This window comes from Dendronephthya gigantea, unplaced genomic scaffold (genome assembly GCF_004324835.1).
Source record: "Dendronephthya gigantea isolate DGI-Jeju-01 unplaced genomic scaffold, DenGig_1.0 000026F, whole genome shotgun sequence".
Lineage (NCBI taxonomy): Eukaryota > Metazoa > Cnidaria > Anthozoa > Malacalcyonacea > Nephtheidae > Dendronephthya > Dendronephthya gigantea.
This window is the reverse complement of record NW_021163036.1, coordinates 1,021,205-1,035,006: the sequence shown is the minus strand read 5'-3', so window position 1 is coordinate 1,035,006 and position 13,802 is coordinate 1,021,205. Positions and strand designations below refer to the sequence as shown.

The 13,802-nt window shown below is 36.9% G+C and overlaps 2 protein-coding genes across 2 annotated transcripts; one reads left to right on the top strand and one right to left on the bottom strand.

The window, feature by feature from the left end:
- Positions 1-384: 384 nt before the first annotated feature.
- Positions 385-6,280, bottom strand: LOC114523193 (aldehyde dehydrogenase, dimeric NADP-preferring-like). The gene is made up of 15 exons (XM_028544054.1): positions 6,150-6,280; positions 5,332-5,475; positions 5,185-5,242; positions 4,603-4,776; positions 4,147-4,232; positions 3,896-4,059; positions 3,533-3,614; positions 3,095-3,190; positions 2,874-2,926; positions 2,461-2,587; positions 2,266-2,336; positions 1,827-1,942; positions 1,330-1,459; positions 918-1,056; positions 385-642 (listed from the first exon to the last, which is right to left on the bottom strand). The coding sequence occupies exons 1-15, from the start codon at positions 6,162-6,164 to the stop codon at positions 610-612; spliced, it is 1,488 nt and encodes a 495-aa protein (XP_028399855.1). The 5' UTR covers positions 6,165-6,280; the 3' UTR covers positions 385-609.
- Positions 6,281-6,737: 457 nt separating this feature from the next.
- LOC114523228 (centromere/kinetochore protein zw10 homolog) lies at positions 6,738-13,580 on the top strand. The gene is made up of 23 exons (XM_028544094.1): positions 6,738-6,854; positions 6,968-7,096; positions 7,733-7,840; positions 7,979-8,059; positions 8,137-8,199; positions 8,313-8,454; positions 8,539-8,579; positions 8,745-8,781; positions 8,848-8,896; positions 9,031-9,061; positions 9,213-9,267; positions 9,402-9,598; positions 9,872-9,935; positions 10,203-10,276; positions 10,452-10,607; positions 10,867-11,009; positions 11,089-11,170; positions 11,249-11,434; positions 11,784-11,876; positions 11,981-12,112; positions 12,475-12,564; positions 12,746-12,847; positions 13,174-13,580. The coding sequence occupies exons 1-23, from the start codon at positions 6,738-6,740 to the stop codon at positions 13,282-13,284; spliced, it is 2,283 nt and encodes a 760-aa protein (XP_028399895.1). The 3' UTR covers positions 13,285-13,580.
- Positions 13,581-13,802: the final 222 nt, after the last annotated feature.

The window sequence follows — 13,802 nt, the reverse complement described above, 5'->3', positions numbered from 1 at the left end:
GTTCTAAACTGTTCTTCCTAGAGGTCCAGTAAGGATCATCTCTTATTGATCCAGTGTTACTACAGATGGAAACCTAAACTAAATTAACTATATTTATATATATACTGGATAGTTCTATCACTTCTAAACAGTTCTTCCTAGAGGTCCAGTAAGGATCATCTCTTGATCCAGTGTTACTACAGGAGGAAACCTAAACGATACTAAATTTATTTATACTGGGTAGCTTTATCAGTTCTAAACTGTTCTTCCTAGAGATCTAGTAAAGATCATCTCTTATTGATTCAGTGTTACTAAACTAACTTTATTTACAGTAGAATCAATGCTGTATATGAGTTTTTTTTGCGAAAATCTTAATACATAAATCAAGCGACGAGGTACTAACAATTAAATCAATTAATATTTTATTGAATATTACGATACGAACACTTTTATCTAATTACACATCGGTTTTTTAAAATCTACTGTCTCTAGCTACGGTAATAATACCCAGCTAACTTCACTCTTCCACCAACAATATAATTTTATTTTTGTGCGGTCAATTTTTATCAACAAAAAATAATTTTCGTGCACATAATAATCCCTCGCTTTTTTCAGCTTCAGAATATTGCCTCAGCTCAAAAAATACCTTGGGAGACCGATAATCTATAGGAAAAAATAACAAAAACGAAACACAGAATATCAGAATAACTAACAGATTATAACTAAAATAGGATAACGAAAACAGAATAACTAAAAGCAGCACAGCTAGTACACCTTGCTACACTGGAATATATATGCTTTTACACCCAGAAACACATCTTTCAAATCTACCTTTCAAAAATTTGGATAGCTAAGTGATGAATTGATGTCAACGGACCAAAGTTTTACAGTCGAATATTTGGCAAACAAATTAGGTATCATAGGTGGTGATGACAAACCTTCATGATAAAACTGAAAAGAATTCCCAGGAGCATACAAGGAATGTACCACAAATCACTTGGTGTTCTTTTCAAGCCTTTTCCCAACAACCAAACAATTCTTTTTAAATTTGTATCGTTGTAAGGTGGGTAGCGCAATCTGGGGAAAATGGATAAGGATTGACAGTAAGTTTGCAGTTATGATAATGTTCAACATTTCGCGAAGGATGTTCAGTTTCGTATGAATCAATATTTAGTTAATAGCAACCAGTTACACTACAGCTTATATCTAACTAGAATATATTTGTTCATTTATACCAGGACTGGATGCTTTATCTATTCTTTCTGGAGGGTCAAAGCAGTCATCGAACTTTCAGTAAAATGTTTTATAGTGGGGATGCCACGGAATTGTAAAGATCGAGATTTGACTAACGTGTTCACACTTTCCATCGCTTGCTTGGTTACATAAACCGCCTTCTTATGAGAGAACTCCTCGAATCCAATCTTCCCATGGTATGCGCCTGTTCCGCTGTGTCCAACACCGCCGAAAGGTAAGTGTTCAGCTGTAAAAAATCGGTTTGTTTTCAAATGAAAGCCGCGCGAATATTTGACTGCTAATATTTATAAAGTAAAAAGCTTTAAATTGGTTTTAATTTGTTTCCTTTGGAGGTTTTAGGCAAGACCAACTACTGGGCCAGTTTTGCACTGTTAGGAAACTAACTTTATTAAAATTGAAAAACCCAGTTCATTGCAGAGAAATTTGAGTACCCATGGCAAGGAACAAGGAATTTTTTGGGGGTGGAGGATATTTTGTCACAGTCCTACTCTTTTTATCATTTGTGATCCCCCACAAGGCTGGGGTGCGAAATAATTCCCCCTTCTCCTGATCGAGAGACCCTGGAGTTAGGTTCCAGGCAATGATAGCATTACCTGAGAAGTATATCAACGTGTCATTTCCACAAAATCCTCCACTCGAGGTCTCCGCCACAAACTTGTCCATTGTTTGTTGGTCTTTTGCGAACACGTAGAGTGCCAGCGGTTTTTCTCTGCAGAGGAAAATGAAAACGCAAAACAAACCTTAGTTTCAGGCTCGGTGGGTGATCTCTATATTGCAACTGGAACGCTAACTGGCGGTAAACATATTGCAAACATTTGCCTGAAACCAAAATGTTTTTTTTTGCTGAAATTCCAGACGTGTCGATAAATATTTTAAAAATACGAAAGCTGCTATTCGGTCAAAAACGGCGATTATTTTGAAGTTCCTGATTATTCCACTTTTAGTTTTAGCTAAACTGCTAACGTCTATATTTGAATCAACGATGGCGCAGCGATTAGGACAAGCGGCTTTTATGAAGCATGTATTTATTACCTGCCATTAATGAAATCAATAGCTTGGTCCGTGTCTTCAACATTGATGACTGGCAAGAGAGGACCAAATATCTAAAAGCATTCAAATGCCAAAAAAATTTCATGAAAAATACTTCCTTCCCTTGACTACATCAAGTGTATATGTAACATTCTCTTAGGAAAAGATAAAAATTAGGACGTGGGGTTTTATCTTCACCTCTTCCTGCATGATGGGATCAGACTGGCTCACGTCAACCATCACCGTGGGCGCAATGTACTTCTCTTCCTCAACGACATTCCCACCAATAACCGTACGACCGCTGGACATCAACTTTTGTAGACGACTAAATATCAGGTAAACTTATTATCACAACACCTGGTGATATCATATATTAGTTACATCATGGCAAAACATGAAAAATCTTGCCTACAAAATATTTGTGCTTGTGAAGGATCTTTCAATACGAAATTAGAACAAGTGTGAGAATTTAACAAGTTTGACTTGTTGTAGCCATTGGAAATGAATAGCTATGAATAAACTTGTGCATGGCAAGGAACACGGACAAACTGCACATTTTGTCACATCAGAAGTTGTTGACATCGCATGAATGATTTAGGTTTTTTTCTTACTCAAAATGTCGACTGTTAATTATCCTTCCAAAGTCCGACGATTCTTTGGGTTCCTATAAAATAAGAAAACAATGAAATTATTAAATTTTCACCCGGGTGAAAAAATACTTTAAAAAAACCCCGCCACATCGATTCATCGTGTATGAAACTGAACATAAATGCTATAAAGACGCGTACACGCAGAAATCTAACATCATTGTCCGTTGTAGGAAAAAACAAACCTCGCCAAAAAATTCCTGAATCGTTTCTCTCATTTGCTTGATTAATTCATCTTGAACACTTGGATGGCACAAGACATAATCCGGAGCAATACAAGTCTGAAAGAAATCGCAAGTAAGTTTATGAACGAAAGTTAGTAAGAGGTCCAACATTCCAGTCATCATCTTTTATTGAAACCTACACTAAACTAACTTTATTTATACTGGACAGCTCTATCAGTTCTAAAGTGTTCTTCCTAGAGGTCCAGTAAGGATAATCTCTTATTGATCCAGTGTTACTACAGGAGGAAACCTAAACTAAACTAACTTTATTTGCATGCACTGGATAGCTCTATCAGTTCTAAACTGTTCTTCCTAGAGGTCCAGTAAGGATCATCTCTTATTGATCCAGTGTTACTACAGACTAACCTTATTCAATTACTGGATAGCCGCTAACTTTACCTGGCCTGCATTTGAGAATTTTCCCCAAATTATTCTCCTTGATGCGAGTCTAATATCACTATCCTTGGACACATAGCACGGACTGACAGTTAAAGAGTAGAAAAAACAGAGACAAAAATTGTTACACGTTGAAAACTTTTCTTTTAGTAACTAATTTCTGCCCAAATTACGGGTCATTTGGCTGGGGCTCTCCTATCTGTTTATTTCTACTTTTGAAAATTAGGTATTTCATTTCACATTTTAAAAACTTATATAGCGAAGGCTTTTTCGAGTGGTGCAGAATTTTCAGCACCTCTGTTTTGTATCAACAAAAGCGTGAAGCGCAAGATTACTATATGCTTTCATTACAACGAGAAGAAGCACCTTTTCCCACCCAGTTCAAGAGTGATTTTCGAAAGATGTTCCACGCCTGCTCTAGCGACAATCTTTCCGACGACAGTGCTGCCGGTATAGAACACGTGATCAAATCTGCACTTCAATATTTCCGTCGTCTCTTTTACACCCCCCTGCATCACAGCGTAGCAATCCTGAATGATATTCAATAACAATGAATACACATCTTCTGGCACCTTTTCCAGGGAGACAAACGTGAAACGACCAGTAATAGTTCTTACCCTGTCCATATATTTTGAGACCAAAGATTCAATCAGTTCAGCTGTGTTTTCGGAGAGTTCAGACGGCTTTAACAACGCACAATTTCCTAAAAATATTTTGTTATTTTTAGGTCTAATTGTGGAAAAATTCATCTCCTGCTTTGGGCAAACATCTCTTGTCTTTTCAAACGATGTTTTCTGGGTCTTTTTACTTATCCAAAATTTCTTAGACCGCGTTTACATAATATATTCGTTGAAATGGAATGTTTCAAGACGTTTTAACCAAACTTTCCATTAGACAAATCCTACAATACTATTATCAACGAGTTTGTCCAGGAACCATTAAACTAAATATTATGCAGCATAAACTCGTTACAGTCTTGCACCAGAAAACCTTTTTGAGCTATACAAGCTTGGTTCAAATTGTCTGATAGTTGAACAAGTAAAATATTAAACTTGGTGTCTGGTCAACAGTACCTGCAGCTATGGCACAGATGAAAGGAGCAAGAATAAGCTGAACTGGATAGTTCCACGCTCCAATGATCAGGGACACGCCCAACGGTTCGTAGATGTTGTAGATTGTGTTCATCTTGTTGATTAAGTTTTTGGGAACATATTCTGGGGCAACCCAATCATCAAGCTCGTTCATGGCTAAAAATGTAATCATTAAACAGGTTTCATTGTCTGGAGAAGGAAAGCTTTTGGGAGGCTGGTAGGTGGGGGGTGAAATGAGGAGGTGGGGTGGCAAGGTAATGGGATGGGATGAGGGGAGTTGAGGGTGAGGGGATGAGAGGTGATAAGAGCTAGTGGAGAGGCATGAGGGTAGTAAAGAAAGAGTGGATGGGGTGGATGAGAAGGGGAAAATGAAAAATATGGGAAAAGGAAGACTGAGAAGAGAAGCTGGGAGAAGGGGTGAGAAGTTTGGTCGTGGGGTAAGAACAGAAAAGAAGGATGGCAGGTTGATAGAAAGAGAGAAATGTTGAAAGGGGAAGTTGAACAACAAGAAGGGACAACATGAAACCAGTATAGTCAAGAAAAAGAGCCAAAAATAATCATTGCCTTCACAAACTTCATTCAATGTGTACTGAATCTCTGCCAAAATTGCTTCCGTAGTTGGCTAAATTAAAAAAAAAGCAATATATAATTCAATTCCTTCCAAAGTACTCCTGCCAACCACCAGCCTAACCAAACAACTCCACAACATACCTTTCTAAGATCTTCTCGCAACACTCTAATGAGATCATCTTTATTTTCTGTCAAAAGGTCATGCAACCGTTGCAATTGCTGTTTGCGAAACTCAATTGGTCTTGTCTTTCCGCTTCTAAATGCGGCATGAAGCTTATGTACAACCTGGTAAGGTAAGGAGGAATAAGTCTTTGGTATAGAATACTATGCAAAATTTCAAACTAGGAAATACTGATACTTAACACGCTAGTGTAGTTAAAATAATTTGCAGATAGCTATAAGAATGGTACTAAGGGAAATATTATATAATTATGGGAAAGTAAAATATGTCAAGTTTTGTGTAAAACAGAGCATGCTCAGCAGGCTTGAATGTATCCCATAAGCTTTACACATGCTTCCCTTGAATAAAATGGACAAATTTGACGTTTCATTTGTGACATATAAATTGAGTTGTTAATTATCTTGAAACACTCATCTGCGATCTGTTGCACAATATAGTGTATTGGACTATTAGAATTATAATTTGAACGCAAAATAAATAAAACGCGACATACAAAAACGCTTTGTATTAACCAATGATGCTTGATAGACGTGGTGCCTTGATGCTTGGATATGAAAGACACCTCATGCACTACATCACATTCAGAAATTTGCGAGCGTTTTCATTGCCTAAACTCCTACGTTTTGAAGCTTGTCTTAACAAATTAACGCTCCATTACGTACCAATTCTTTATTAATTAGTGGCTCGTATTTTTGTTGGAAACATTAATTTCCTAGTCTATGGAGCCAAACTATTCATATTTTTGTTTCTTTAAACATTCATTTACAAAGCAACTTACAATTTGGGGATCCATATTTTCTCATACAATATTGATCGTATCTAATATCTTTCACCTTGCCAAGATATATTCTAATACTCGATTGTGCCCTGCAAATTATTAGGCAATAAGTTTATATATGTAATCTATGTACCCATAGTACGAGGGTCATTTACAGGTGACGTCATTATCATAAAATATATACTATCGGATTTTTCACCCTAGGTACAAAATCCCGGGACACGAAATCTTGTTTTGGCAAACTTCAATGAAAACTGAAAAGTGTGGCGATTTCAATAAAATAACAAGCAGAAGAAACAAAAAAGATCTGATCTAGTGATCTTCTAAACGTTGCCTTAAATTGTTTGTTGTTTTACCCATAATGAAGGACATTGTGATTGCTCCTTAGCTTTCAGTATGTTTTTTTATACATTCATGTAAAATACTAGAAATTACTAGCAACGCATTCAAATTTGAAGTAAATGTTCCAATTTTCTAGAAACTTTTTTAAAATTTACTAGAACAACCGTAGAATACAGTAAAAGTAAAGATTTTGGGTTTGCTGTGTGTCATTTTTTGGCGGGAATTTCCGCGAAATCAAAAAGAAAAATGGCGGCCGTAGGAGCGAGTTTTGTAACCGACGTTCTGCAGAAATCTGGTCGGTTAGAAAAAGAAGATTTACAAACAAGCGTTGGAAAACTTTCACAGAAGGCAGACGATGTCAAGGTTGTCATATCTTACACTACAAACGGCTTGTTTGAGTTCTGCAAATGTATAAATTCTAAGTATGAGTCATGACTCATGATTATAGCAAATTTATTTCTTTATATATACCACAGACACAAGTGTATACGTTAATCCTGAAGCAATACACGGATTTTATGCAATCTTATAACTTGACAATGGAAATGAACTCAAAAGTGCAAGAATTATCTACGGAAATGAATCACCTGAGCGAGAAAATCAAGGTTGACCTCTTGATGTTTCAAACCCATTAGCTTTTGATAAAGTTAGTTTAGCTTCTTCATAGTTAATACAGTGACACTGGATCAATAAGAGATGATCCTTACTGGACCTCTAGGAAGAACAGTTTAGAACTGACAGAACTATCCAGTATAAATAAAGTTAGTTTAGTTTAGGTTTCCTCCTGTAGTAACACTGGATCAATAAGAGATGATCCTTACTGGACCTCTAGGAAGAACAGTTTAGAACTGATAGAACTATCCAGTATAAATAAAGTTAGTTTAGTTTAGGTTTCCTCCTGTAGTAACACTGGATCAATAAGAGATGATCCTTACTGGACCTCTAGGAAGAACAGTTTAGAAATAATAGAGCTATCCAGTATGAATAAAGTTTAGTTTAGTTTAGGTTTCCTCCTGTAGTAACACTGGAACAATAAGAGATGATCCTTATTGGACCTCTAGAAAGAACAGTTTAGAACTGATAGAACTATTCAGTATAAATAAAGTTAGTTTAGTTTAGATTTCCTCCTGTATAGTAACACTGGATCAATAAGAGATGATCCTTACTTCACCTCTAGGAAGAACAATTTCTTTCTATAATACCACTACAATAATAAAGTGTTCTTATTTGACCTGTTTTAGGGAGATATTGAGACACAACTTCAAAAGGCAAACAACATGTATACTGATCTCTCTGAACAACTGAATGAAACCAATCTAATTATTAATGTGTTGACAAAAATGTGTCAGGTTTGTTGAATGACGGAGAAGACTTAATCGTATGATTCTTCCTTAAATTTGCATTTTAAAATCCAAACATTTACATAGAGATGGGCTGTTTGTTTGTTTAATTTTATACCAATGCATATTATTTCCAACCTTCAACAGATTCATGATTTGATGTTAGAGCTCTCTGTTTTAAAAATTCGGAAGGATTATTGTAAAATTTCCGAGGTTCTCGAACGCGTGGTGGGTGATTTGTGAAATATATTCTGAAATACCACATTTACGGTTCAGAGTCATAACTTGAACATTTAAATTTGCAGAAATGTCTCCTTGAGGATTTACCAAAATCAGGGACAGAAACCAAAATTTTTAGGATATTGAGGGTAATGTTGGTATAGATATATGATAATGAGGGTAATGTTGGTATTTAAAGATACTGTTGAAATTAGATCCAAATTACATTTTTGAATTGCTTCTTTGACTCCGCCATTTGCAGGCAGAATACCTAACAGAGCAAAGTGAATTTCTGCACACCCTCAATGGCTTGTGGGACAAATGCATATCATGGAAAACAACAACCACGCCCTCTTGGGACAACATCGATGGACATCTTAAAACTAAACTGACCATATCTACAAGTATGTTGGCATCTTGACCAATATATGAACTTCATAAGATGCAACGTTTTTAAGAAATACAGGAAAACTTTTTCATTTTTATAGGTGATACAACGGAAATAAAATTAGCATTGCAAACTTTGCAGGTATCACTATAACACTTCTCTATAGCAAATTGTGCCTTGCACCAGTGTTTAACCACATAAAAAGGTCAAAAAATACAATGTTAACGTACAATAATTACATGCAAACAAATACAGACCAAAACCTACGTTTGGGACTAAAGATGAAATAATGTTTCTCTCTTTTAGTCACTAAAACTATTGGATGAGAAGTTGAGCAGATTTGGTGAGTGGTTGAAAACTATGTCACCATAAGGAAAGCAAAAGTTTTAAAACATGGACTTTTTTGCAGGAAAGAAGTTTCTTCAATTTATCATTAGACCTATTGTCATTTTTCCAAGGTTAGATTTGTTTCCTGAAAAATAAACACTATGTGTAGATATGTGGACCTACTTTTCATCCCTTGAAATTTGTTACCCATCAAATTAACCAGGAATCGTGAAGTAATATATTTCTGCAACCTTTTCTTTTGTAGATTAAAACCTGTTCAAAGCCAAAATGTGGAGGTATATGGTACTATACCTTTTACCCTTAACATGCACAGATGTTCTGAAGTAGATTGACGTTTAGTGAATCGTATTTTGAATGTGAATTCATGTTAAAGTTTCTGCATATTATAACGTTTCTAGTTGCATCACCTAATATCATCCGTTTTAGACATGTGTGTTTTCATTCTCCAAAGATTTATCAAAATCATCAAAAATGGGAATAAGTAAGTCTAGTTGTATGATCTTGTTAAATGAAGGCCTATCAAGTCTGTTATTCTATAAAAAAATAAGCACAGGAGTTTTTATTCCTTTGACATCGAAAAGTTTTAAGTCATAGGTACAATTTTTTGTCTTATAGGCACTATGTTGGACCGAATTGGACAAACTTTTGAACATCTCAGCAAGGCTTTTGTAAACAGGACATTTCCTGATGCAAATGACGGGCAGGAAGAGCAATCCCTTGCTGGTATGTTGGGTGAGATCATCTGGAAACAGTTGACTGAGATTATTATTAAAGATTGTCTAGAGAAATGTGTTCCTACTACATCTAGCCAGGTGGGTAGTTGGTACCGTTGATACCAGAGAAAATATCATCAACCCCTTATGGTTATTTTTACCACTATTGTCACCATCTTTGTCACCATTATTATCACCATTATTATCACCGTCGTCACCATCATTATCACCATCATTATCACCATCATTTCACCATCATTATCACCATCATTGTCACCATCATTATCACCATCATTGTCACCATCATTGTTACCATAATTATCACCATTTTTAACACCATAATTTCCAAAATTCTGCGGTTTGTTTTTGTAGTTAGAGAAATACGAAGACACAATTACAACCATTGCAAAATTCGAGATGACTCTAATAGCCACAGGTAACAGTCTCACGCCTCACCCTGTACAATCTCACACCTCACCCAGGTACAATCTCACACCTCGCCCAGGTACAATCTCACACCTCACCCAGGTACAATCTCACACCTCACCCAGGTACAATCTCACACCTCACCCAGGTACAATCTCCCGCCTCACACCTCACCCAGGTACAATCTCCCGCCTCACCGTTGTCTTTTGCTAACCATAAACCACAAATTGTCGGTTGACACAATTAACGCTCACTATGGTACAACTACAACTTCTAGGGTTTCTGGCTGAAGGCACAGAGACACTCCAAACCTACTGCAAGAATGTTACTACACATTTTTCTAACAAAAAGGTAAAACGCTTTTGGTACTACGCAATGCTTTTTCAACGCGACTACAAGTCTATGTAAGTCAACACACGCTGCTGAATGTCCCCGTGAGAGTCATATCTTTCATTTGGTACCACAACGAGATTTTTTTACGAGCTTTCTCATAAAATGTTGAATTGACCTTAATATATGTTTCCAGTGTCAAGATTTATTGTTTACCGCGAGGGAAATGCTCAAATCAAACGTCAGTTTTCATAATTCGAAGCTGGTTTCAATACCTGATAAAAACAAACCCGTTTCTCCCTTGGTTGATATTTCTGGTGGAAATAAAGATGGAGGACGCAAAGAAAATGAGGTAAATGGTAAATCATCATCATCATCATCATCATCATCATCATCATCATCATCATCATCATCATCATCATCATCATCATCATCATCATCATCATCATCATCATCATCATCATCATCATCATCATCACCATCATCATCATCATCATCATCCATCATCATCATCATCATCATCATCATCATCATCATCATCATCATCATCATCATCATCATCATTATCATCACCTTCTTATTAACATTGTTCGGATATCTCTTCCTTGCAGCGCTCGCCTGGAACACCGACCGAAAACAAATTGAGTGAAAATATGTTTCATTTTCCCACGTGCCGTGTCAGCGAATGTATTCCTGAATTTTTTAACCTTGTCTATGGAACATTAGTCGAGGCCACTGAGAGCAATAAACCAGGGTCAGTCAGTTCACCTTTGCCCTAAAATTTCACATTTCAATTTCCAAAGTAAATACTGAAGAATAGCTATTCCTTGTAGGGATGTGAGGTTATTTTATACAGCAAGAAACATGATCGAACTCTATCGGGTCGTTGTACCCACGTACTACGAAGAAGACTTGGTAGGTATTTAGGAATTCTATGAAATGTATAAAAAAGGTAATGCATAAGTTTTAAATGAAGGTTTGTTTCTTTCCTAGCGTGAACTTCCTCAGATGTCCGCACTTCACTATAACAACTGTATGTTCCTGACACACCATCTTCTTACCTTGGGTCATCAGTTTCGGTCTAAACTACCCGAACCTTTGAACCGCGGCGCTGCCACGTTTGTTGATATGGTGTCACCAATGAGGAATCTCGGAGAGAAATGTTTCGAAGACCAGTTGGTATGTACTTTGCTTTGATGTTTGATGTACTGTGATCTCTAGTGATGATGATGGATGATGATGGATGATGATGGATGGTGATGGATGATGATGGATGATGATGGATGATGAGGGTTGGTGATGGGTGATGAGGTATGGTTATGGATAATGATGGATGGTATTGGGTGATAAGTGATAATGGATGATAGCGGATGACGGAATGAGAATGCGCAGGATGGCAATGATGTTGGGTAATGGGTTCATATAATGTTGATGTTGGATGATAATGGATATCACCATCGACATTAGATGTGAAACTACTTTGTAATGGCACCAATGATAACAATTCGTTCGACATTTCTCCAACTAGCGAAAACAATCCCACATTCTCCTGGATTTACTCGATTCCGGAGGTGGTTTATTGGACTTGAAGGTGACACTTATGGAAAAATCTATCAGGCAGGTTTGTCAAACATCTTTAATACATTCACGCGAAATGGTGTACTTTGTGAAAAACTGTATCTATGTGTTGAATGATTTATTCCTATGCTGCTATATTTTACCAAGGTCTGCTATCAGGTTCTAAAGCTCAGTCGCGTATGGAAAGACATCTTACCAGAAAATATCTACAAGTCGGCACTCGGAACATTGCTAAATATTTCCCTCAACAGATTTCTGGAAGACATTCTCAAACTTGAGGTAGAGCTTCATCTGTTATGTATCTCTTACTAATCCATTTCACAATGATTTTTTTTATATATCATCTTGTCTTTCCAGAAGCTGGAGTTTCACACGTCAAACTTTTCATGTCCAAAACAAAGACTTTTGTTCATTAACATTAGGTTTTGCACATGAAAAGTTTTGAAGCACGTCTAAAACTGCTCGAACAAGGCTAAAATTAAATAAAAGTAGCCATGAAGTATGCAACTACATAGAAATTAAGTCCAGTCGGGTAAAATTATATAAAACATTTTTTTTTGGTTTTGCACTTATCTTCCGGCCAAACAGCCCTGGAACCTGCTTTGCGTTGCCTTTATAGTACCTGTTGTTTTGTGTTTTAGGATATTTCTAGCGATGACTCACATTCCTTGCATAATCTCATGGGGATATTTGTAGACAAGTGCCCAGAAGCTATTCAGATACCTGCAGAAGTATGTGACGTCATAATACATTATATTTATGAAGTTTCAAACTTGCTCTTGATTTGTCATTCATTGGCGATAGTAGGTGGGCGGGCCGTGGGCCATACTCTGTCCCAGGTAACCCAGAGCATACCCAGATGTATTTGTGTCCAGTTTCGTATATTGCGGTCAGTGTGATTCTTTATTTCAGGAAATGCCGGAAACGGTTAAGGTTTGGAGGAAATTCCTAGAACTACGGTGCATTATCGACTCGAGCTTACAAAATATTGAGAACAGATGGAGCGAAGGAAAGGTATATAAACGTTGAGTTAAGATGAATATTGCTTTATTCATCATATAAACTGAATGTAAAGTTCAAAAATTCCCTTAAAACAACGAAACAACATTGGTAGGAAACATTTTTGCCAACTGGGAAACAAATATGTTTATATGTGCCCATCTTTTTTGTGGGCAAACGTCAACAAATTCATATGTTTCCTGGGTTGTCCAGAATGTTCCATGAAACACATCAGGATCCATGGCAACTTTGTCTCTAAGCTGATTCCAATTTGATGGAAATCGCTCAACAGAAAACAACCCTCATCAACTCTCATGTTCTTCATCCCCTTGTCTTTTTAGGGTCCGTTGGCGCAAGAGTTTAGTTGTAACGAGATCCGCGGACTGATAAGAGCCTTATTTCAGAACACAGATAGACGAGCTAGTGTCCTTGGCAAGATTCGACCTTCGTGAGACATCCCGTATTAGCAAACCTAGGGTCAAGTATAAGCGAAGATATGAATCTATTGTAAATATTTTGCCGGTATACTCAGCGCGCCAATATCACCACAAAGGCATTTTTTAAGGCCTGTTTTCACGATCCAATCTTGTCGCATCCAATTCACTTCTAATGGATCTTTTATAGTCTGTTGACTTGCAAAGTATATGAGCAGAAAATCAACTAAAGCCAATACAGTACCGCTTTACTAATAGCAAACTACATGCCATACGACAGAAGTGAATTGGATCCGATAAAGTTGGATTGTATGAAAGGGCCTTTATATAATGCGATTGAGGAGAAAAGATTTACACAATTTGATTGAATAGATTATATCAGACTATTCTGTGGTGTGGATTGTATTCTATAAAGGGTGAGGAGGGATATGGTATGGGGTGGCTCAGCCGTTATTTGGGAGCACGATCTGTGCTGTGCACACAACTTTGTTCTAGCGAAATGAACCTGAATACCAACTGTCGATGAAGATCTTAGA